Here is a 27,605-nt window from a genome sequence, read left to right as displayed (position 1 = left end):
AGTGTATTTCGCTCTTGATGTTGTGTGATTGTGTTTAAGCTCACAACAGAAACGAATCACAAAATATTCATAAACGGAAAGCTGGATATTTCAAGCAGACTTTTGTAACAAAGCAAGTAAAATTTTTGAGACTGTTAAGTTGGATGCTCGTTAAGTGTTGAATGTTTTACGCTGCCAGCGTCATGTATAGAGTGACCCGCAGTTGAAATACAATAAATTTCAACCAAAGATGTTTTAATGAAGTGAAATTTGTAATATATGAAACAGGTTCACAGTTCAGAACCTACCACGGTCCGTATGTGGACGCGAACCTCTAAATTTCTGAGGTTCACGCACAGAGAACTCGAACGTGAACCTCTAGTTCACATCATTCCTATAGTTCCTACCCTATGCAATCAATTCAACAACTTGATTTTACTTGCTGAATTGATATCAGAAGACTCCCCATCGATGGAATGCTGTTGCCATCGCCGAAACCGTTTCAGCTAGTGTTGAATAATGTTGTTAGTCACGGGGGAATACCTTATTTTGAAACAGCAACAATAGTTTGAAACTGAAATAATTTTTAGCATCTCAAAATACTTGATTTCGCGGATTTCCCAAATTTCCAATCAAATCGCCGGCGGCGATTGCGGTGACCCCTGGCATAGTAAAAACCGAGCCAAGCTTGGGTGTACACTGTACAGACATTAACCATTTTTATGGTTATGGGAACGCACTGTGACTTGATATGAACTGATTTCTGCTGTATTCATTCAGTTTTTGCGAATTCAGTAATTCAAATTCTAATCAGCATTGCAACACGCTGCATTGTTGCTATGATCGAATTTCCATTCATGTTATTTACAAATTTCCATTATTGCGTCACCATTCGCCATTTGGTTTTGAATCCGTCTCTGTTCTGCATCCTATATCGTGCCGGTTGCTCTTGATAAGAGTAGGGTTGCCACTTGTCATACGTCCGGAATTTCCCGGACATGTCCGAAATTTCACTGTTAAAGCCTGCGTCCGGGAGGAATTTCTAAAATATGCCTAAATGTCCGGAATTTTGAAGTTAATTTATATTTTTTTCCTAACTGATAATAATTTTGGGCATATTTATGCTACATGAAATTTTTCTTAGCGCTATGCGCGATTTGGTATCCCATATTTTGGTTTTGATATGGAAACTACCAATGTTCCCTCGAATTTTTCACGAGTCTGCGCAAACACGCCAACTCACTGCGCAGGCCTTTCGACAACAGTGCGCAACCAGGCCCCCATAGGGTGATAAATCGAACTTCTAGGGGCTTCGCTCCCCAGACCCCCATCGGGCTCTGAGCTTTTGGGCGGTACTTATCGTCTACATTGGGTTGTCCGTTCAGTGGTTCTTTCGCCTAAACGCGCGAAGCGCGAATTTTTTTTATAATTCATGATTCAATCGGTCAATATGATCGGGAATTGCATATATATTCCTATCAAATTGGGTATAGGCCTACCGACTTCGTTACATTATGCTATTTCGTGACCTCTTATCTGCTATATAAAAAGATATTGAAGTCGCCCAAACGTACTAAACTATAGGACGTACACCATTTCAAATTGGTATTTCTGTACTGGCAAATAATGTTCCCTCGATATGGCATTTGTCTGGTTGTGGGAGTTAGATCGCCAGAACAGGAACATTCAGTGCCAGCCATTTAGGCGCCTATGGACAATTAAGTATATATATTTATATATATCGAAGTTTTCGGTTATCACAAGGGAAGTCCTTTTCGGTCAAGGTTCTCTCGCTGCTGATCGTTCTGGCGCACTTCTCGGTGTCGCATGTTACATAGCTTTAACTTCATATGTCTTGGTGCGCCGTGGCGCGGTAATAGCCGACGCCCAAGTGCCCATTTATATAAATCATCCGTACATTTTGTTATTGGGGAGCGGATACCCAATCATCAAGATATTTGACAAAACTAAATCGCGCAAGGCGCGAAGTTTTTTGAAAAGTTCCAAAAAAATACATCATGATTTATGTTAATTCACGAAATAATTTTGGGCCCCCTTCGAGCTCGGCCCCTCCAATTGGGGGGTTTGGGGTGCGGCAGTTACGGTCCTGAGTAAATCTTACGCAATGTTTATGACACGCGGAGAAGACTATTCGTTAGTTTCTCGCAGATTAACTTCGAGCTAGCCCAACTTTGTTAAACCATGGTATTTCGCAATTCCCAGAAAACAATGCGCTATTGAAGCGATACCAGTATCGCTCACGCGTACGAGACCCTACTATAAGAGAAAAATCGTCTTCGTGAGATGCACGTGATTGCAAATCGATCGCAATATTTACCTTTGCGGGCCGCACTCGTACCTCAGTTTCACACTGCAGCGATAACACTATTTGCCCCTTGCAATGTTCTCTCTAATTTTTCACGAGTTTGCGTGGTCCCTAGGAAAACAGTGCGCAACGACTAAATAAAATCACTTCGGATTTTTTGTGCGCAGATTTAATTTCTGTGCGCAGCTTAAATTTTCTGTGCGCATAGACTGTTTCAGCACAGCGCATTTGCGCACGTGCGCAGCTTAGAGGGAACATTGGAGACTACCACCCTCGCAAAAACTGCGATCAAAAATAAATAAAAATAACATTCGTTTACAGAAATAAGTCTAATTGTTATCGTAATTACCAGATAGCGGTATGTTTGTAGAGTCGGTTTAGGCCGTTTGGATGCTTTATTCAAAGATATAGTGGTTCTGAACATGGGACTAGGAAGTTGGACTTTATTCTGTAGTTCGAGAAGATGTTGGACGTAATCAGCTTGCTGAATAGGCCGTGAGTAAGTCTTGGCAAATGTGTCGACCTTTAATTAGTAATCAGCTTATCAAATTTTGAGCTGGACTACGGAACATTTTCAAATTGGAAATGACGTCATGACCATAAACGATTGGAAACCACCGTATGTGCGGTGTGAGATGAACAGGACTTAACGATGTACAATTTACGCTCCTTGCACTTTCGAAGTCATCATCCTTCACCAGCTCTACCACTAACTGTGATCACGTTGGCGGTGAGGGGATCAAGTTATTTAGTAATATATGAAAGAACCAATATTATTGGCATAATTCATTCAAATCATATTACGACCAGATACATATAGTAAGCCCCAGAAGTTGCATCGATTACCCTGCGATGGGCCCAAGATCAGTGTTTATTTGGGAGGGAGAGGGCTGAAAAATGCGGCTTCGGCCCTGGTTATAACCAGGGCTTTGGAGCAGCCGTAAATATGCATTGCTCCAGCTCTGGCTCCGGAGCTTTCTCCTATCATACACTAGCTCCGGCTCCAGCTTCAGAGTCGCATTATTACCACTGCTCCGGCTCCAGCTCCGGCTCCAGCTCTGAAAACTATCGAAGGTGCCTGTGTATATCTGGGGTGGGCAACCCGCGGCCTGTGGACTATATGTGGCCCGCGAGAAGGTTTTGAATAGCCCGCGAGCTAATTTCCCATTATATTATCGAAATCCTGTTATATTATCGAAATTGAATTGCTCAGATTGTGAACTTGCAAGGCCAACCAAAAATATGATTAGTCTGGCCGCGACACTTGCGATTATGATGACTAAAATATCAGTTCTGACGCATTGGCAGATCCAGGGTCCAGTATTATTTCAAGTAAATCGATGTGCATTACAATAAACTAGAAGAGTAGTGATGATATTTGATAATTTAAGGATATTTGTCCCAATGATGATGGATTGGCGTTAAATTGTTTTCTGTAGTCCGGCTTCGTGCGCGCCAAGTCTCTGTCACCCTGGACAACCTAACTCTGTAATGACGCTTGATAGACCATAACCACACTGTACTCACATGTGTGGCGAGATAGCGAAGTGGTATGATCCACAGCTGAGACACCAATCGTTTACTTATAGGCGATCATCATTCATCGTTGAACGTAAATACTTTATCATGTTGAGGACCTCCTTTCACAGATCACAATCGAAACACCAATAGTAAGATAACGTTTCAGGCACAACCATAAATAGCCATCTCTCCATGCTGTGTGCAATGTGCACTGTGCAGCATCCTTTTACTTTGCAGCCTGCTGCTCTTGGTGCATAGCCAGAACCGCAGACGTGATTTACTTAAATTGGGTCTGCCAGTTTATGCTATAGTCCAGCGGTAAAAGGCTGCATCGCGCGAAAACTGGCACTGATCTTCTAGGTTCTTAAGAAGTCTTACCTGGAACACCAGGTGTTGCCTGAGCCAGTACCAAGGGTTCACTGGAAGTAAAGACACACAATCAAATCATACATATGATTTTGATGATACGTTAGACTTCGCCGCCATGGGTTGCATTGCAGGCAATTAATGACGGGACCGATAGTCGAATCGTGAATCGTTGTGGTGGTGGGAAGTAATGTGCAGTGGCATAGGCAGGAGATATTGGAGTGCGAAATGGAAACCCGTCTCCAATATTTAAAAGTTCATTTGCAATGAATCAACGAATGGGTATCAGACTGTTGCCTTTGGACCGAACAATACGATGTCACTTTCCAAGGTGAAGCCTCACATTTCTGAACTGAAATTTGAAGGGAGCAACTGATTAGCAATAAGTATTTATCGCAGTGTTTTCGATTTGGGCGAAAATCCTATTTTAATGGTTGTATTCGTACAACATGTTGATGTACAGTTAATTTCGTGCAACAGTAGTCTATAATAATGTACTACATGGGTCATGTATAACAATGTTTTATACATAAGAATAGGGCACGATCTATTTCTGTCCTAAAGAAATAGAATACACTAGGCCCGATTTTTACATAATTCTCCTGACTGGACATCTTCCGCTGACCGCGGTATCTAAACTCCCTTGGCGTGTACGACATATTTCCTTCATAACAGCGGCTGACAACTATATAAAGTTCGATCCCTGCGTGACTGCTGGAGCGGGAAACCCCTGTCGAAATTTCAACAAATTGCAGCTCCATCACGGTGTCGTTCTGAAGAAAATGGCCGCGCCCAACATTTTTTTTTCGTTTTGCACTTCAATTCAAGACCACATCATTTTTAGAGTGCAGTGCCCCTTTGAGTATCACAGGTGTAGGGGATATACATATCAACATCTCATTGCTGGGATATTAAGTAGTATTTTGTATGCATGCTTTCAAATTGTACTGAATTTCGCAGTACGAATGCGATAACAAGATGATTTCATGTGTGACAGTTAGGCTACTGCTGAATAAACATTAAATCAAAAAATCGTTCTAAATCATTGTCGCTGGGAGCACAAAAGCTGAAAATACCTGATGTCCTATTTCCGTAATACCTACGTCCACGATTTTGATGTGTGACTGACTTTTAATGCACCCATATTCCACTTTACAAATAGTCATAGCAACGCGGAAATATAACATATACTCGTATATACAAATAGGGGCTGACTACTAAAGCAAAACAGATAGGCTATTATTCAAGGTATATGCTGTAGGCTATTCTACCGTTGAAGTATAGCGACGAAAGAAGCAAAGAAGACGTTGCTGCGTTTGCAGGAAGTTGGAATCAGAAATTTGAGAAGGTAATGATTGCTTACAATCGTTACTTGAAAGTTGACGTCCAGATTTACGAAATGAATGATTTGCAGAGGCGTGTTACAAACACAGTATTGTGCTGCAAGTCATCAAACTAAAGTGGACAGTAACTTTCCTTTCATCGTCTTACATATACAGTCGATTCCGATTAGTGAGATCAGTGTCGTTCCGCTCACTTTTAGACGAATTAAGCGAAGAAATGTCTTTGTCCGAATTTGTCTGAAAACTAATTGATCGTTTCATTTCCTTCGTTTCCGAGATCGGTACATGTACGACCGAAAGGCCGTGACGCATACGTTGTACAAACCGACCGTGTTTCCGTGACCAGGCGTGATCCGACCGTGACTTGGCCGAACTAGGTGGACGAAGCGTTCGCGATGACGTTTTGGCATATTTATTCAATAATAATTTCACCACATCATCAGATTGCGGTTAAATGACTCGATAGGATGGAACCGAGACGACCTGTAGCGGCCATTCAATCAAACAACCCGTTTGGCCTAAATTGAAAATGAAAAAATAAATTATTGCTGGTTTTGCTGGACAAGCTATTGTTGCATATGATTTTAGTTGTCCTATTATATATAAAAATTCCATTTCTTTAATTAATATTAACATCAAGAAGTCTCAGCTGCTTATTTACTATACAACCCGCTAAGTAATTTCACTTCCGCTGCAATGATAATAATATTCCTGGTTTCATAGTGTGTCTAAGATCTGTGAAGAGTTTCAGCCATGGTTATTTCCATACGTAACGTGTATTGTAACTAACAAATAGCAATCAGCTGATCGAAGATACCGCACCAGCATAGCCGAGCGGCCATTATTGAAACTGCATCTAAAATACTTTCACGAAAAAAGTATATGCGATTTTATCGATCTGTGTGATACCGACGTGACGCGTGACTTCGTCCATTTGCTAAATTTCTTGCACACATTCCTTCACTGTTACACCTTCTCGTCGCGGTCAAGGGAGAGAATAAATGTTAGATAGTTGTCAGTCTGTAATCATATTGGTACACATTGGTTCACAACTTGCCACATTGAATTTATTCAAATGCATGTATCATATCAGACAACTTATATACTGGATTATCAACGTTCAATTGAATTGCATGTGGGAGGGACCGTAATTTGCTTAGCGACGACCGATGAGTTGCATTGGGGATTGCATTGAATTTGTTTAAAATATAATGCAGAACTACTGCCATTTCATTTGAAATACAGCTTGCTCGTGGAAGCGTGATCGTTCAATGTATATCGACCAATGCCCGCTGGCGGCCTCTGAATTGATGGCCATGTGGTATAGTGTGGATTACATTACGTTTACGCATATGCATTGGAATGATTGGCAGAGTTTCAAACTGTGCCAGCTGCCCAGCATCAATGACTGTCATTTACATTAAGTCACTAGTGCAACCATTCGCACTCGCTATTCATCACAACGCGGAAGTTAACACTACTACTTAGACGTAATACAAATATGCCACAGTTAGAACTACTGCTTTGTTAAGCAATATCTTGCCGTAGACGCAACACTTCAAATACTTGAATATGCTGCACGTTGTTTTTTGAGAATCATCGTATATCTTGGAATAAGGTAGGTAGCTATATATGCATATGTGTATAAAACATCTATGCGGAAATAGTAGGATTCGGAGCTGGAGGTACAGGTCTACTGTGGAAGCCTTGAAACCTCGATTGGTCGTACTGAAGCATACAAATCCTGTAGTTAGTGTAGTAGTACAAAGTTACGTACGTTGGTGGTAATGTCATATCTGTAAACTCGTGATCAATTCATATCATTTGCAGAAAGTGCAATGAAATAGGCATGGTTGAAATTTACCAAATATTCTTTAATGTGATGTAAAACTGGAATTGCATTCTTTGTGGTCGCGTATGCTAAAGCTTTCCACGTCTTCCATACTGTTATGACATCATGATAAGCGATACTACAATACTGGACTCGACGCAAACCAGTCGATTAAGAGTCAAATCACGGGAGCAGCACTCGATTTTGCTGGACTTAATTACAAACACAAGGAATCTACACTGCGTTTATATTAAGTGTACGATATTTTCAGAATGAACTAAAACCAATAAATTGTTTATTTTTCGACAAGAAATTAAATTACATCCGTGATGTTAGCCCACTGGATATCGTCCATTCTGTTGCTTTTCGGGAAGAACTCGCTTGGAATTCCCGGTACAGTATTTTTACAAAATCATTTAGTGGGTACTGTTCTATCGAGACCCAATTTCGGAAAGAATATGCAACCAGGGATGCTATTATTTTCATTCACACGAACAATGCGATAATCAAGACACAGAATGTCGCAATCAACAGATGAAAGGGTGCCGAAAAGACCATGTGCGGCGCGTGTCAATTTAACATCTATAGAGACACAATGTCGTGTTTGCTCCCAGTGTTCATGATACGGCGACTATATTTATTAGGCGATTCCGAGAATTTAAATCAGGAAAAAATCCAAACCAACCAATGCTCATCATACTACTAAGTTTTTGGTTCTCAACCGGGGTTCATGCGAGCCCTATAGGCAGGCCGTGTTATTTTTGGCATTTCAGGAGCCAGATGCCAAAACTGCCAAAAACAAAAATTTGAAAATGCCAAAAATAAGCAATTTTTGGCATATGCCAAAAATAACACGGCCTGCCAAATAGTGCATTTCGTTCGTGGTGTTGTGTTAACAGGACCGCTTTACAAGCGAGAAGAGCGTTTATGAAAGGCAGGTTTCTTAATCTGGGTCCAGCCCACCCATTAGGGGTGAAAGCATGGTGTCCTAAATGGTGTGGGTACAGCGAGATTGAACCGCTGACTGCATTTGGTTTATGTCATACTTTCCATTTGTCCAAAGGCAATTTTACAACCATTTTTGACCGGCTTGTCGAGCGCTAACTTTGATAAAACGGGTATCAATGAGAAGCTGCCGCAGTACTGATTATTAAAATATAAATTATATTCTGCTCATGGAACTGGAATACCCAAAATCAACCACGATTTTTGCATCGTGATCGAGTTGAACATGGTGACGCAACAAACTGTCTGGCTATTTCTGAGCTGCATAGTCTCGTTTTGCCAGACAGTCTTGTTGCGTCAATGTTCTCAAACAAGCTAACCTTCCCAGGACTCTTCCATGCGAGTTAGCAATATTAAAGCTACCTGAAATGACAAAAGTCTTCCGAAAATATACCGGTCGACTGAAGGAGAAATGATGGTCGGGCTACTAAATAGAATGTGTTGAGAGAGAACACAGGAAACTCCTGGAAAAGGATCGGGAAGAAAATTCATTCCGCGATGAGATCGATGGCACTGGCGTAGTGATCTCTTTTCATGATGCATGGAAGCCGATTCGGCCTTCCAAAGATTTTGAAGCTCTGAAATTCTTTTGTGGATGACTGGCAACATTCTGTCCCTCAACGGCTACTGTTGAAGCCGATATTTCCCAGATTCGCTGGGCGAGAAAGGAATTTAGGAGAAACTTAGCTGACATGAGTTTGGAAGCACTGTTACAGTGCAAACGATTTAAGTCTATTCAACAGCTGTAACAATCAGCTGTTGAGCGTGTTTGTTAGGCTTTTCTTTTTTTTGCTCGTTGGCACCGATTCCAATGGATACTGCACATTTTGTGGCTTTGTTTGATATTATTAACCTATGAAATCGTCAGGTTTTTTCTTCTTCTTATTGTTCGTTGGTACTGATTATACGTGGATGCTGCACATTTTGTGGTGTGTCTTGACAAACTAGCCCAAATAAAGCGTTTTTGTGACTAATTCGAGGCTGAAACTATCTATTTAGAGGACGATGCCAAAACTGCCAAAAATTAAAATCGAAAAATGACAAAAATAAGTTATTTTTGGCAGTTTTGGCATATGCCAATAATAACACGGCCTGCCTATAGGAGTTCGCTTGAGGTCAAAACATACTTCAGAGTCATACAACAGAAGGCACGCCGAATTTCAATTGATATTCATTCTAATGTTTTTTTTTGGTGTGCAAAAAACATGTTTGAATTGCTTTGTTTATTCACCACTGTTGTTGATGCGCAGCTAATTTTGATCCCTAAAATAGTACATAGTAATTTATTAGATGTGTGATGCGATTGAGTTTTGTGATTAGCAGTGTTGGGATCAAGTCACCACCTTCGAGTCACGAGTCATTTCGAGTCATTGCACATTTTGACTCGAGTCAATTCAAGTCAATCGATTTACGAAGGTGACTCGAGTCAAGTCAAGTCACTCATTTTTTGGAGGTGACTCGAGTCAAGTCGAGTCAAGTCAAGTCAAGTCACGAGTCAAGTCACAATTCAAGTCAAGTTGCCTTTTCGAAGTATGAGGCATGATTACGTCATTGCATTTAGCTAGCTGTCTGAAATACAGATTATGTGGTCATTGATTCTGAACCTATGAACGAATATAGAGCTAAATATACGCGCAAGACGGCCCTGTACTGCTTACATGTAGCCTACGTAGAACTGTTAAACAAAGTAAGAAATTGCATAGCCTCAGTTTATAGTTACCAGCTGAAAAACTGATTGATAAGATGAAATACATTACCCATTTACATATCGATATGATACAATTCGAGCCTGCGCCAATGGTTGAGGAGTTAATAAACTATATTCGAATTCAATTTCAATAGAACAAGAGGTTTGGCTAAGGTAAGAACAAAGAACAGAAATGGATGTTTTGCTATTAAATTACTATATTACTAGTTTACGACAACGTTAGCTGTAAGTTTCGATCACTTTGTTTGTGGTCAATTTGGCTCTGTAAAACACACCATCATTGAATGATTACCGATAGTCGCTCTCACGGGTTACATCAGCGTTTCGCGAACAATCCGAACATATAGATGACACAGTGATTTTTATCGACACCGATTACTTGATGACTTGAAATTGACTCGTGAATTTTGCTCCGAGTCACGAGTCAATCCACATTTCTGATACGCCGAGTCAAGTCAAGTCAAGTCATTTTAGCAAAGTGACTCGAGTCAAGTCAAGTCATACGAAAAAGGTGACTCGAGTCTGACTCGAGTCAAGTCATGACTCGAGTCATCCCAACACTGGTGATTAGGCGAATATATGGGGTTTGCCGAAGGTTTGCAGTGTTCGCCAAGTTAGCAAAGGGAAAGAACAACCTGTCTAAATAAATGAAAACTATGAGCTGCGTTTGCTTCAATTTCGGTTGATTCTACAGGCAGGGATTATTCTAAAACCCGAAGCACTCGAATAATCGGGGCAATTATCTGCAACATATAGTGGTATGTCTACACCATCTAGCGGTAGCGTAAAGATTAACCGAATTGAATATTAACGGTATTTTCTTTTAAGGACTCATTTAAAGATTACTCATTCCTTTTCAGGGGCGTCCCATTGTGCACCCGAAAAGGAAGTGGAACTGTCCATGATGGTATGTCAGGTTTTATGGAAATAATAGCATAATTCCATATGTTGAGTCGTCGAACAATCGAAGTAAATTTAGGAATCACTGATTTTGATAATACTTTTTTCAATTTCATTGCCATTAATATCCGCCTAATCGATGCAAATCTGCACCAGGCCAGTTCGAACTTGGTTACCCGCTAAATTAAGGGTGACGAATACAATTCAATAACGGTCTGAATAGTGGATGGTTTCAATAATTAGACCCGTATTGTTATATGCGTTTATATTTAGTCTGTGAGTAACGTGAAGTTGTATATATATGTTGAAAGCTTAACTACCACTTAATTCCATTCTTCCATATTTCAGGAAAACATGTTCGGTGAGTTCCAAATGGTTGATTCTATCCTTGAAATTAAATTAGTACGAAATGAGGTTGAGTTAATATGCCTCATATCAGATGTGGGCTTATATATGCATTGACATGAAAAAATATTACAATTACAATGAAATGGTTAATAAGTCGTCATCATTGATATTAGAACTCTTCAGGTAATTTAATATAATATTATTCTTATTGTATGGGTGGCCCTTACTTTGTCACCTGTTTCTGCTGTAACAATAACAATGGCGAGGATCGTTACAATACCTTCGCAGGGCACTAGCATTTTTACTATAATACCAAACAGGCGAATGTGACACTTCCCGAAACTCTACGCTCCTTGCGATATCGCATGATTAAATCTTGTACGTTCGCAGGTCCGAGTAACATGGCGAAGCTCCAACAATTATTTTCGAATTGTGTTGAGGGCGGTTGTAAAATTGAAACGACCATATATTCCGCCCATGACTTCTCAGGTAAGTATATAATACACTAATGGTACGGATACACCGAGATCGGATGACATGGGCCCATATCATGCGTTCCATATATGGTTCGGGGCATGAATATAAATTGTCTGCGACGCTGCCAGCTCTTGCTAATTAGCCAGCCGACCGACCAATCGACCAACAAACCCACCAAGGTATAAACTAATTCAAGGCGAGGTTGTTAACCGATGGGGCAATCACTTTATTCTGGCCAACAGACCTATTGGCAAATTATGAAGTTGATGAACAGTGGACCATTCAGTTTTATTCGTCTTATTATACCAGGAAAAGGCATGTTCACAAATACTCATAGATATAGAAAGGATAAGAATATATATTCGTAATGGCGCCATATTCAAATTCTGTTCCTAAAATCGCTGCATCTACCTCACATCAGGAACTTTAACATGATGTCGCTGCTTGTCAATACAGGCGACTACTGCAATCATCACCTGAATCCCTGTCAACATGACGGAACATGTCTGAATAATGACAATAAACCGTTCTATACGTGCAATTGCACCGACGGATATTATGGAAGCAACTGCAGCCGTGAGTATATCGCTTATACTTCTTGAGCTAGCCTATGTGATGTCCAGAAGAAGACAAGCTCATTCCCACAATACTTGTTTGTGTCTATAATGTGAGTAGGTTTGAACCAGTTATCGCTTCGTTTCAATGCAGAGAGATATTGTGAACACCATACGAATGTTTGTCAATATGACGGAACATGTCTGAATAATGACACTCATCCGTACTATACGTGCAATTGCACTGACGGATATTATGGAAAAAACTTCAGTAGTAATTATATCGTTTCTAATTCTTGAGTTATGTCGACGAAATGATTGGGACACTGCCACAACATGTGCTCGTATATAACTTGAGCAGACTTGTTCAGAAATTGACTCGCTCACCGCCACAACATTTGGTTGTGTATAAATCCAGTACGACTGACACATCGCTTCGTTTCTATATAGAAAATTTTTGTGAACACCACCCCAATGTTTGTCAACATAACGGGACATGTCTAAAGAATGACACTGAACCGTATCATACGTGTAATTGCACCGACGGATATTATGGAAGAAACTGCAGCCGTAAGTACATCGCTCCTAATTCTTGAGCTATGTGATGTCCAGAAGAAGACAAGCTCATTCCCACAATACTTGTTTGTGTCTATAACGTGAGTAGGTTTGAACCAGTTATCGCTTCGTTTCAATGCAGAGAGATATTGTGAACACCATACGAATGTTTGTCAACATAACGGAACATGTCTGAATAATGACACTCATCCGTACTATACGTGTGATTGCACCGACGGAAATTACGGGAAAACCTGCAGCCGTAAGTATATTGCTTCCAATTAGGAACGAATCCGATTCGAGTATTAGACTTCAAGTCGAGTCTAGCATTTGAGTGTCTCTCACGAGCACGTCAAAACAGTATGAACGATGTGGAAAGTGACCACAAAGAATACAATGCCAGTTCTACATCAGATTAAGGATAATTTGTTATTTTAGGATCAAACCCATTTCGTTGCACTTTGTCATAATTATGTGGGTTGATCGCGATTCGTAGATATGACATTTCCTCCGACACAGGGGTGGGCAAAATTTTTAGCTCGCCGGCCGCATTCAACATCTTAATCTATTTGAGGGCCGCAATATATAAAACGGAATTATAAACCGAAACGCAATATTGGTATTTGATCATATAGTGAGGATATGGCAATAATATATATGCTGATTTAAAACAAACAAAACATTGATTTGATGATATCGTACACGCGTCCGATTTCATAAGATTGTCAAACTCAATAACCAATTTTCCGAACTAGGGACAAAAGTCTGTTGTCCCGATTCTTGAACAGGGTGGAGAGTTGAGTCTGTAAGCAGTGATCTGTTTATAGATTTGCTGATTCTACTTTTGTTTCAGCTCGAGGACACACAATGCTGACAGCGTCACAACCATGCTAGCTTCAAATACGCTCCCATTAAAACATATAGATTTTTTAATATTTGTGCACATACAGAACACGCTCGTGATTTTTCCAAGTAGGCTACAGCACCAAAAGTCACAAATATGCTGAAGTGGCCAATATAAAATTACACTCGTGATCCCGAAGTCATTCCCGTTTTAACTACTGAACGCACACTTGTTTAAGATTGGAATCGCGCCTTCATCGCATTGTAGCTCCTGCAATGAACCTGAGACGGTTGAGCACGTTATAATGAACTGCCCCTCGCATGAATTTCATAGAACGTTCCTGCGTCGTGTGTGTTTGTATAAATATCCCATTTCGCCTCGTCAACTTACTACCGAATCCAAGCATTTTGAAATACGTGGTAGAATATGTGCTGAGCTGTAATCGATATATTTGAATTGCTGCTATACATTAAAATTGAGTACTGTCGTGGCGCACAAGACCTAACGGTGATAGGCGACACTCCTTTTCTTCTTCCAATAAATAATAATATTAATAATAACTACTGTGCTGATACCTTTTAAAATGCGTGGGCCTTGAGGTCGGACTATCGCGCCAGCAATGAAATATAAATATGCAATAGTTAGTACGAATATAACATATGATTATTGTGGTGAAGAATAACAAGAAAAAGTTTAATCGAGTCCCTGCAGTAATAAAAATTTTGGTACGCATTTTACCAATTTTAAATCCGTCTCTGGAGCCTCTCGCTGGCCATACAAAAAGGTGTTGCGGGTTGCATACGGCCAGCGGGCCGTAGATTGCCCACCCCCGCTCTAACGTGTGTAGTAGGTTGGTTCGACATGTTTCATATCCTGCGCTACTAGCAACTGCGGTTTCAAGGCTTGCACATTGGCAAATAGTATCGAAATTGTAATTCTGGTTGATTAATTCACTTTTTAGTGGTAGAAGGGTATTTTTCATTGCATGAAAGAATCATCTCTCACAACTCAACTCGAATCATTAGAATTAATACTCGTGTGAGATTCCAGTACTCGAACCATTTTCCCAGCCTTAATTCTAATTCCTTAGCCACGTCGCTTTGTTTCTGTATAGTAAATTACTGTGATCAGCACCCGAATATTGATCAACATAACGGAACGTGTCTGAATAATGGCATTAAAAATTTCCAAACTCCTATAGCTTCACATCTACTAGTTGCAATTGAGTCTAATCTTGCGTGCAACGTTTTTTGAGGCAACATTACATTTTTATAAAATAGTCGCAAAATTTCAATTTTTTTGAACAACCTTAGTGCCAAATTGCTTGGGCGACAATGCTCGTGGTTTGCGCTGCTGATGACTTACGAGGGCCTCCAGCAGTTTGGTTGATAACCCTAACTGGGTCACAGAAATACGTTTTTGGGGAGCTGACGAAGTGCTTCATGTCTGGTTCACGACTAATGCAGAACGATCAATGCCACAATAAATTAGTGCAATTTTAGGAAACATACTCAATTAAAGTGACGCAGGAGCTATTGCACACGGTCCGTGGACATATAATGAAAACTTCATTCGTAAACACGATGAAAAAGTATTACAATGCTAATTTATTCTTTAAAAAATCCCTAAATGAAAGTACTTTTCAGTCTACAAAGTTAAGTTAAGTACTTCCTTTCATCCGACACATCATTTCATCAGGAAAACATATCAGAGTGAAATTGAGGTTGAGCAAATGAAGGCTAACATTTTTTGATAGATCATTCTGTTCTTGAAATGCAATTACTTTATGAAACTGGCCTACAAAACATTGCCCCTTGCAGTTGGGTTCACGGCTGACGGGTGGTATCGTTACTCGAATGGACATGAATACAAATACATCAATTCTTTGGCAACGTACGATGTTCAGACATCCACCTGCTCAAATATCGACTCGACTGCGCGTCTTGCATCGGTGGCAGTTAGGAGTGGCGATCTCTTCAGGTTGGTTATAGGTAGAGTTGCATTTGAAACAAACGGTGTTTTAAAACACTTTGTTTAAAACATATTTTATACAGTGTTTTTAAAAAAAGGCTTTTTAAAAAAGTCGTTTTTTTCAAGTTGTAAAATTATGCCATAATTGTGTAAATACTTTCCATAGATAATGATGTATGAGCCTACAGGCAATACCATCCGTAGATCGATTTGGGATGGTTAGAGCCCTCAAATTAGTCGGTTCAACATACAGATATTTCGTCAAAGGAGCTAGTCTACGCTATATTTTTAATTGTCAATGTCAATCCACTATGACGTCACACTTGAAATTCGTGACGTCGAGGCTTTAAAAAAAACAATAGAAAACATGTTTTAAAAAAGGCCTTGTTTTAAACATGTTTGTTTTAAATGCAACTCTAGTTATAGGAAAGAATCCTGCGATGACGTGAATCTAAGGCTAGTGGAACTGAGTCGAACCCCAAATCCCCTCATTAGAAGGCGAGCTGAAATTATTTCGTGAATAAATATAAATTGATAGATTATTTTTGTTTAGAGTCATTAAACTATAAATATTTCGTCGCGCTGCGCGTGAGTTAATTTCGCCCTACGTGTCTTGACTTTAATATGAGTACCAGGGCTTTGGAGCAGTCGTAAATTTGCATTGCTCCAGCTCCGGCTCCGGCTCCGGAGCTTTCTTCTAGCATACACTAGCTCCGGCTCCAGCTCCGGAGGCCCATTATTACCACTGCTCCGGCTCCAGCTCGGGCTCCGGCTCTGAAACTGTCGAATGTGTCTGTCTTTCAAGGGTGGCAACCCGCCAAAAGGTTTTGAGTTAATTTCCCATTATATTATCGAAATCCTGTTATATTATAGAAATTGAATTGCTCAGATTGTGAACTTGCAATGCCAACCAAAATATGATTAGTCTGGCCGCGACACTTGGAATATTGATGACTGAAATATCAGTTCCGACGCATTAGCAGATCCAGGGTCCAGTCACATTTTTAGTAAATCGTCGTACATTACAATTATCTAAAAGAGTAGTAATATTTTTCTTCGCGCTTTGCGTGTTTAATTGTCACTCGATTTCTTGCTTTGTAGCCTACCCCCTCCTGAAAATGAAAAACGCCTGATTTAGCCTATTGAGTCTAACTATATTCGCAATTACGTGAAAAAGTATTTTCGTGTTTGCGCTCGCAGAAAGATCGTCGACGATGAAATGTAGGCACAAAATGATTGTCGTATATTATAGCGGAAACTTCGATATCGATATGTCCAGATGCCGAATAGTCCTGTCCTTGCAAACTGAGCGCAGCGGGTGTTAAAATAGACCCGCAATATACTCAAGTAATAATATTATTGACCTAGTTCATTTATAAACTTTGAAAATTTTACCCGCTTGGCGCAGCCAGTGGACCGCGCATTAGTTCGTCAATTGCATGTGCCCCTTTAGTCGAAAAGGTTGGCCATCCCTGGTCTATATAGATTACTTATTTCCCCGTAGGTTAGTTATCTGTAGTAATCTTGAGTCTGTCAGCCGTCAGTAACATCGGGTGCAGCAACGAAGACATAGGTGCCGCCGTGTCGGCTTGTGGAGGCATAATGAATACTTGTCAATTCTGGATAACATCATAGTTGCACTAGCTAGAACGCACTTAACTCCATGCCATTGCTGTGTACAGTATGAAAATTCTGACGCGGCGTTTTAACACTGGCACTGTACTCGTTGACATTAAGCCATACAGCTCAATTCGATCTTTAAATATGAGCGATTACTATGCAATTGTAACGGTAGTAAGAGCAATATGGGCGGACATCACGACCTGATCAATAGTAATTCGATTTGTACCAAATGGCCAATGGTTTGACGTTCGATATTGGTGCACTCGTTACCAGTCCATCCGGTGTTGATCAAGTTTATCGGAATATAATATTTTCCCGATGAAACGAATCGAATAATCGAATTAAACACTGTGCCATGCACATTGCGCGATGCTCATAACGAATTAAACTATGCAGTATGCACATTGTACATTTACAAGTCACAGTGCGCGATAATCTGGGAATACTGGAGTAGCCTATCAAGCAGACATCAAGAAGGAATTTGCGAAACAGATGATTGAAAATTGGAAATCGCGTATCAAAACAGTAATTTGTCTCCAGCATAAAATACCATGGGGTCCTGACATCGCATTGAGTAGCTCGCACCGCGACAATTATTCGCTGAGTGTAATGGCGCTTTAGGCTACTGTTCTGCCATCCCCTATTCACGCTCGAAAATCCTTACTGTAGTGAATGACGATCATGCGCAGTAATGAATTCCAATTCGCATGCATAATTGCATACTCAATAACACTGTCCAATTTCGCGGCCCGATTAAAGAACTATCACGAAAGAACGAGTATTTGCTCATCCGATTCATAGCAACGATGAGATGGAATTTCTAGGCTCGTGATCATCATATCGACTAGTGCAACGATATGACGTTTTTAACCTCTCTCCCATTTCGTGTAATACATAGTGATCATTATTTTCTAACCGTGCAATTGGCCAACAAAATTATGCTGATGATGAAATGTGGGTATGCCGAATATCCACAATATTCACAGGCATATCCAGCATACCAAGGTTCGGCACTCATGTATGAAATTTGAACAATAACATATGACTGCTCTGCTGCTAAATCCCCAGGAACATGGTTAGTCGGAAAAGGTAGCGCCAAAGAGGAAAAGATTCTTAATTTCGCGAAGGCCTGCTGTTGAATTATGTGAACTCAGCAGATGGTTAGTTACATATATAATAGCATCTTATGAAATAAGTCGGAGCTGGAGCTACCCCTCAAATAACTAGCTCCAGCTCCGGCTCCTGCTGAATTTTATGTAGAGCTACGGCTCCGGCTCCAGCTCCGGTCAAAATGCACGGCTCCGGGGCTCCGGCTCCGGGCCCTGGCTCCGGCTCAAAAGCCCTGATGAGTACCTCATCCCCCCAGAAAAAATAAAATTAACTATAGCTTAATATATCGAAATAGGAATTTTGACGCCTAATGTTCAGTTGTCAAATGTTCATATACGTGCATAAATGGTCGGCACCGAATAGCTCTATCTTGGCAATCTGAAAAAATGCCGCAGTCCGTGATGAAATGCCAACTTGGAATCGTGGATGTCTCACGAAAGAGGCGCGTCTTTTAGTTCAGTCTGATACATTTGTGCTACTCCAATATCTTTTACCCATATGGAAGCCGAGAGGTCACGAAATAAGACCATGTAACAGATTAATTAAATAACATCGCCCGCCCGCCCGCTCGTGGATGGATAAAATATTTAATTAATTCTATATCATTAACGTGTAAAAACGTGTGAAGACGCCACATCCCTTAGCTCTACCTGTAAAAATTATCAAGTGGGCAATTATATGATATGCAATTATTGGTAAAATTCAGGCACGCATTAGGAAATTTCTTCAGGATTCGCGACAATATATATGATGTGCACGGTGTACACCAGGGGTCACCAACACGCAGCCCGCGGGCCGCATGCGGCCCACGAGGTCATATTTTGCGGCCCGCGACTTGATTTGAGATTTCGGAAGAAAGCTAAGAAAACATTTTGCAAATGCTGAAATTGACCTGCAATGGCCGAAATACAGCCAAGACCGATACGGTTAGAAAACGGCTTAGGGCAGTGGTTCTGAAACTGTGGGGCGCGTCCCCTTGTGGGGGCGTGAAAGCACCTGAAGGTGGCGCGGAGCTGCAGTCAACTGAAAAATTATAGTTATTGCTCTGTGTACAGTCCCGAATTCATATTATAGAATTCTCTCATCAACATTCATAACCATACATGCCATTAAACTATCCGTTCGGATTACTAGCTTTATGGGTGCATTTTGTGATGTGACAATAAGGGGGGACGACAATTTTCAGTATCATAAAGCGGGGCAGCTCTAAAAAGGTTTGAGAACCACTGGCTTAGGGCTTCTTCACAAGATCAAGCTTTACGTGGAGATGCATCTAGTAACGTATCTCGCCAGCCCCAAAAAGCGTTTCAAGGTATCGTGCACAGCTCAGAGTTCAAAATAAAATGAAATTGATGACGGTGATATTCTGTTCTATTTTTATTCCTTTAATAAAATGTTACTTCTTTTGTGATCACTATACCCATCGTCTATGTTAGGTAGCACAGTGTTGTACCGACGTAGAGTTTTAAAACGTGGTTGCCTACTTTATATCGATATCGAATTCATGCGGCCCGCGGCCGCTACGAAATTTGAAAAGTGGCCCGCGACCCGTTTTGAGTTGGCGACCCCTGGTGTACACTGTGCAATGTGCATACATGACTATGAAGTCAGACTTTCGAGTTGATGTGACATGAGATGTTAATATGACGAAGCCCCCAGGAGTTCGGTTGATCGCCCAATGGGATGCCCAAGACCATTGCAACTAATAATATTATTGATCAATTGACCCTTAACTTTTGAATATATTCTCTAGCTTTGTGCGGAAGTAGAAGCACACTGATCTTTCATTACATATATCTGTGGGTGAAAGATCTCCCTAAAAATTGTGTTAATCACCCAGTATGGGTCCAAGACAAATAGATTTTGGTGTTTTTTTAAGGGGGGGACATCTTTTACCTTATCTAATTAGTGGGCCTCTATTAATTTTTGGCCACGCCCTTGATCCCGGTACAGTTAATCTTCCTCCTTGCGTCGCATGGCACAACGGAAATATTTCAACCTTCCAGTTTCGAAAGATTTGAGATGGGGCTTCAAGACAATAGAGCATACTTTGTCGGGGGTTCAGATGCCGTCACGGAAAACACGTGGGTTTTTCAGGATTCCGTTGAGGTGACTACTGCTGACCTCACAACTTGGAGACGTTTGGAGCCGAATCGCGGAACGGCTGAGAATTGCCTGTTCTGGCTTAGTGAATTCCATACGTTTAACGGGCTTGGAGATATCTCGTGTACACGGAAGCTTGCAGCCATATGCGAGCGGCCGGTTACGTCGTAAACGAAAAGAAAGAACTCGTACCTAATTGAACATAGACGTTGCGACGGATACATTGACATACTCGTTTTTTGACAAACTTATCACCAGAGGAAGAGATATCACGAAATATCAGTTAATTCATAATAGGAAACTGATGGTTTCGTGTGGTTGTAATCAGACATGGGGTAATCATGATTGGTATATAATTACAATCACAATTTCATTAAAAATATTAATATCCGGTTTAATCGTAATATTTATTGATTATTTCACATGTCTGATCGATTACTCTGTGAAAGAACGAATTTGATTCTATTACATGTTGCTATATTACTAATTGTAATTGAAGCATAGGCGCTAAACTCAGGTTATATGCTAGGTATGCCGGTTTTGTGTGGCCCGCGAGGTAATTCTCGAAATTAGATATAACATCAGGTAAAATTGCAAGGCCAACTAAAATTTGATTAGCCTGACCGCGAAATTTAATTACGGCTAAAACATCAATTTCGACGCATTGACGTAACCAGGGACCAGCCTATTCAGCGCAGATATTCGTATAACACCATGAAGTAGAATATTCTGTAGCAGATTTATTTGACTTGTCTTGACACTTCGCATGATTTATTGTTACAATTCTAGCATTTAGTATTGGAAGCCCTCCTAGAAATTACGAATACGCGTAATTTACAGAATTGAGTCGAACTGTACTCGCAATTAGGAGATAAAGTGTCGTCCAACATAGAACTTCGCTTGTGCGCTGGAAGCGAGATCGTCGGCGATGAAACATTTGCGCAATGTGACAGAGGCGTGTTCACCGAAACCGTCGATATTGCTATGTCTAAAACGCCAAATAATCCTGTCCTTGCCAAATGAGCCCATTGCTATACAGAGGCGACCACCCTTATGTGCAAGTAATATATTTATTAGGGATGGTGTGAACCTCTGAAAGGTTCGGGTTCGTGTGAACGCGAACCTTTTTGAAAGGTTCTGTGTGAACACGAACGTGAACCTCGTGACGTCATATTGCTAATTCCAACGCTATCTTTCAACGAAGTGATATCCTATGATACCTAGCGAAGACTCGGGCCACATAATGTCACATTGCTGAAGCACATATTGGCGTTTTAAACGTCGCTAAATGTATCAACCGCGGTTATGAAGGCATATAATAATCTCATAAAATCAATACATTCCGTCGCTTTGCCAACAATTTCGACGAGGACTTACCAGGGAATATAAGCTTACGCCTTAACGGTCTCCTTAACGCCTTAACAATATGTTCGGAGTCTGAGTATTGCTACATTGATATTGAGCAGAGTGTAAAATGGGTTTCTTTGCTCGCTACCGATACCATAAACAACAAGTTATATAGCAGTAGCCAGCACCTTAATCGCACGGATTTGGTTTTAATGATACATTAAGGATATGAAGTCAAGATTGACCCAGTACGCCCGCTCGATTTTTTACATCAGAAAACGATATCAATGTCATTGATTTGTTGAATAAGCATCATTCGCTGACTACGTATATCGCTCGTGATGTTGTGTGGTTGCGGGTCAAGCTCACAGCAGAGAGTCACTAAATATTCACAAACGGAAAGCTGGATATTTCGAGAAATTTTTGCAACAAAAAAGCAAGTAAAACTTTTAATGTTGTCAAGGTGCATGCTCGTTTAGTGTTCATTTTTCATGCTGCCAGCGCCATGCATAGAGTGACCCGCAGTTGAAATGCAATATATTTTAACCAAAGATCTTATAGTGAAGTCCAAATTACTATTTACCAAAAAGGTTCACAGTGCAGAATCTACCAAGGTTCTGTTGTCAACGCGAACCTCTAGATTTCCGAGGTTCACACACAGAACGCGAACGTGAACTTCGCGTTCACACCATCCCTAATTTATTGATCGAATTCATGCATTACCTTGAAGAAATTTCGTGCTTCGCGCGATTAGGGCATTACTGCACACTGTATAGTTGTACACTGATTTTCATGACATAATTGTTATCAATTTTAAAACGTAGTCATATAAGTATTGTTTTCAATGTTACCGAATTCGGTTCGTTCCTATCGGAGGACTAAAGAAAAGGTTATCAACATTAAAGTTACACGCGCAATGGTTCGTAAATCTCATGTGACCCTTTGGCCGAAAAGGTTGGCCACCCCTGACATAGCTAGAACTGAACATTATTTGCAAAATACAATTCAGTTGCATAGCGGAAGAAAGAAGCAATGTGCATCTTCGCGATGCAGTCACAAATTGATGCAAATTTTGGAAGCATACCATGATATTGTGACTGAGTACATATATCGTCTGGTTGTAAAGTTGATGTAAATATAACCAAACGCTCCTTCCCACTTGATAAAATTAAAAATATTTGTAGTGTAGCTTAGCTGCTTGGTTCGAACAAATGATTATGAAAGACTGCAAGTCCTAGTCTTTGAATACTTGATCAAGTGCATGTAGACTATTGACTTATGCTATTTGACTAGTTCCTAAATTCCGTTTATGACCAATGTCTATTAGTAGTGAGAGTGTGTGTGCTTGTAATCAGTGCAGTGTGTAATTAGAATATCAGTAAGATGCATCTTGTATTAGTTGCTGACTCATGGAAAGAGAGTAACACTTCGATTGCTTATCTACATTTTAATTATACAGTATGGGAGGTATGTCGTGTTCGAATGATGCATATATATTAGGTTATTAAAGAGTCCATGTTATGAAAACTGATAAAATATAAAAAAAGGAACAAAATTTAGCATAGTGAATAATTCGACCTGTGCCGCAATGAAACAATTTTGCACGCTGTTGTTTATCATATGTTTGCAGATGTTTATTGGTTATATGATAGTCATTTAACCGTCACTGTGGCATATAAGTTTCGAAGGGAATTGGTAATACTGTTGGAGTCGGGGTTGGGGTAGGAGTCGGAGTCGATACGTTTAAGACTCAGGAGTCGGAGTCGGTCCATTGAAAATGTGTGAAGTCGGAGTTGGAGTCGGTGGTAAAATCGACCGACTCCACAGCCCTGGTTAAAATGCACATATGTCATAATATAATGAACTTGCATACGTCATGGCTGCGTTTGCACTCTACTCACCATTATACGATCAAGTCGGTGAATATTACGAGAAGGCAAGAACGTGCACACTACGCACTTATTTTTCTGGACAAATAGTTCGTTAATGGATCTAAAATGTCAATGCACAGCCGTAGTCAGCACGGATAATAAGTTGCACTTATAATATAATGATATATGTGTTTGATCTGATCTCACAGCTGACTGAAATCAGCTTCTGGAAAAACCCGAATGCTGATTTCATAATATTGGAAAGCCTGACAGCGTCCGTGTCTACAGTTAACTCAGTGACCTGCGGTTAGGTTCATGGCTGGTGAGGCATTCCCCCACCACACACACGTAAAGTACCTAATATAGGGCTACCATATTTTTGGAATCTGAAAAGAGGATACTTTTTCATAATTTTCAGATATACAATACTGGATTAAAATACGTAGAAATGGTGAATATTCCATAGTTTGTGGTTGGTTGACTAAAAAAAGGTTACTTTTTATGGCTCAGGTCCCGAAAAACCCGCCGGACCGCTACTTGAGCGCGGATTCCCTATATCTCAGTGCAATTTCCACGAACATTAAAAAAAAATTCAAAAAACAGGACATTTGGGCGTCCTCCGAGGACACTTTCAAAACATTCAAAAAAGAGGATAAAGGACAAATTCTTTTAAAAGAAGACGTATGGTAACCCAGCCCGATAAAGTTACGCAAATATCAGCAGCAAGAGAAGGGGGATGCGCGAGAGCGTTTTCTTTGCACTCTGTTAGCCGTAGCAACTCTGCCTACATTCTACAATACATATTAAATTTTCATTTAGTGACATACTCAGTTATACAGATTGCTCAACGAAAAGGACGAAACGAAAGCATAACCATATATCATTGAAGGTCCGAATTTCGGTTTTATATTCTCTATTGCCCTTTGATCGTCCAATCTTCTTTTTACAAGATTCAAATGGACACTGTATCACTAGATCTAAATATGTAACTCACTAACATCAAATTTGGTTGAAGACACCATTCAGACTGTGGAAAATCAGGGTTAGATTGTTGATTTTGTTTCGGGATGCAGATTTCCTTGGTTTAAGATTCGCAATTATATAAAACCTATAAGGGTAGCTCATTGAGTTTGTGACCTGTTTCCTATCACATTAGCCATCTTCACACGCAGGCTATATCAACGCTAATCCTCGCCATCTCTTCCATGTGAGAAGTGTCTTACAAACGCCTATAAGTTGGCCATGCTACAAGTTGGCAGATATGAAATCATAAAATAGAATATCGACCATAGTTGTAAATGCCTATTATTGCAGTCGAAGACACCATAAAGGTCACAAAAACGAAGGGGATGTATTTTCTTCACATTACTTATTGGCAGGCCGTGTTATTTTTGGCATTTCAGGAGCCAGATGCCAAAACTGCCAAAAATAAAAATTTGAAAATGCCAAAAATAAGCAATTTTTGTCATATGCCAAAAATAACACGGCCTGCCAAATAGTGCATTTCGTTCGTGGTGTTGTGTTAACAGGACCGCTTTACAAGCGAGAAGAGCGTTTGTGAATGGCAGGTTTCTTAATCTGGGTCCAGCCCACCCATTAGGGGTGACAGCATGGTGTCCTAAATGGTGTACAACCATTTTTGACCGGCTTGTCGAGCGCTAACTTTGATAAAACGGGTATCAATGAGAAGCTGCCGCAGTACTGATTATTAAAATATAAATTATATTCTGCTCATGGAACTGGAATACCCAAAATCAACCACGATTTTTGCAACGCGATCGAGTTGAACATGGTGACGCAACAAACTGTCTGGCTATTTCTGAGCTGCATAGTCTCGTTTTGCCAGACAGTCTTGTTGCGTCAATGTTCTCAAACAAGCTAACCTTCCCAGGACTCTTCCATGCGAGTTAGCAATATTAAAGCTACCTGAAATGACAAAAGTCTTCCGAAAATATACCGGTCGACTGAAGGAGAAATGATGGTCGGGCTACTATAAATAGAATGTGTTGAGAGAGAACACAGGAAACTCCTGGAAAAGGATCGGGAAGAAAATTCATTCCGCGATGAGATCGATGGCACTGGCGTAGTGATCTCTTTTCATGATGCATGGAAGCCGATTCGGCCTTCCAAAGATTTTGAAGCTCTGAAATTCTTTTGTGGATGACTGGCAACATTCTGTCCCTCAACGGCTACTGTTGAAGCCGATATTTCCCAGATTCGCTGGGCGAGAAAGGAATTTAGGGGAAACTTAGCTGACATGAGTTTGGAAGCACTGTTACAGTGCAAACGATTTAAGTCTATTCAACAGCTGTAACAATCAGCTGTTGAGCGTGTTTGTTAGGCTTTTCTTTTTTTTGCTCGTTGGCACCGATTCCCATGGATACTGCACATTTTGTGTTTTTGTTTGATATTATTAACCTATGAAATCGTCAGGTTTTTTCTTCTTCTTATTGTTCGTTGGTACTGATTATACGTGGATGCTGCACATTTTGTGGTGTCTCTTGACAAACTAGCCCAAATAAAGCGTTTTTGTGACTAATTCGAGGCTGAAACTATCTATTTAGAGGACGATGCCAAAACTGCCAAAAATAAAAATCGAAAAATGCCAAAAATAAGTTATTTTTGGCAGTTTTGGCATATGCCAAAAATAACACGGCCTGCTGGCCATCGCTACGACGATCCAATTTATACAACACTGTCTGTTTCCGAAATCGATAGTGCGTTTCACTGTGCTGCGATTGTCGGATTATTAGCGAATAGTGAGTGAGATCAAACTCGTTACAAAACTGCAAGTTGCATAATAGCAAAATGTGTTAATTCGTCGCCTTGAATCAAGATGATATTGTTTTAAGTCTGTAAACATGGTACTGTCTTATATCCGTTAATACCAGTAGTGTTTCTCGCTAGTAATATTCACACATTCATAGTGTAATGATTATGCGTCCGGCTTCTCGAGCGGTAGGTCGTGGGTTCGATTCCCGGCCGGGTCATACGAAAGACTCGAAAAATGGTATCAGCAGCTATCCTGCTAGGCGCTCAGCAATCACGGATAGCATGGAGGAGAATAAAAAACGGGCGCGCAGACTAGATGACCTCATGGGGCCGTATCGCAACTCCGTCGTCAAAGCATCTCGATGGTGCAGGCGAAAAGAATATCATATCTCTCTCTCTCTCTCATCTCATGAAGCCCTATCACTTTATTTTCCATCTAGTTATTTTTGTCGAAACTGGAAATGCGATCAGTATTCGTCTCGACATTTCAACATTTTACAATAGTCACAAAAGAGTCAATCAATTGATATCATTCATTGTCTAATTTAAAAATTCTAGCAGGCGTACGGGGTCAATCCTGACTTCATATATCATAAAAAACCAAATCCGCGCGCTTGGGGTGCTGGCTATTGCTGTATGACTTGTTGCTGGGGTAATATCGGTATCAATACAAACCCGTTTTACACTCTGGTCCATAACGAAGTAGCAATACTCTGACACTGAATACATTGTCTGGTCTGACCGGATAAGGCATAAGCTCATATTCCCTCGCAAGTCCTCGCTGAAATTGGTGGCAAAGCGATCAAAGATGTTGATTTTTTTTGGGTTATTATTTCATTTGATTGCCGCAGTTGATACATTTGGCGGCGTTTAAAACGTCAATATGTACTTCAGCATTGTGGCATCATGTGGCCCGAGTCGTCGCTAAGTATCTTGTGTATTCATCATGTGGTCGGGAACCTATGGCTCGCGAGCCATATATGGCTCTTTTGGGTATAAGATATGGCTCTTTGCCGAATATTTATTTTTGTACTGAATTGATCAATATTGC

At 40.5% G+C, this 27,605-nt stretch overlaps 1 protein-coding gene across 3 annotated transcripts in view; it reads left to right on the top strand.

Annotated features, from left to right (window-relative positions):
- LOC145435566 (uncharacterized) overlaps positions 1-27,605 on the top strand; it is a 140,604-nt gene that overhangs the window by 50,975 nt on the left and 62,024 nt on the right. For all 3 annotated transcript variants that reach the window (XM_080312849.1, XM_080312850.1, XM_080312851.1), the window contains one exon: positions 12,809-12,928. In XM_080312849.1, the coding sequence (XP_080168975.1) occupies positions 12,809-12,928 (120 nt within the window). The remainder of the gene's footprint in view (positions 1-12,808; positions 12,929-27,605) is intronic.

This window comes from Botryllus schlosseri, chromosome 3, assembly GCF_051294905.1.
Source record: "Botryllus schlosseri isolate E-star chromosome 3, Bs_hap1, whole genome shotgun sequence".
Lineage (NCBI taxonomy): Eukaryota > Metazoa > Chordata > Ascidiacea > Stolidobranchia > Styelidae > Botryllus > Botryllus schlosseri.
Note: the sequence above shows the minus strand (reverse complement) of the source record. Positions and strands in the feature narration are given on the sequence as shown.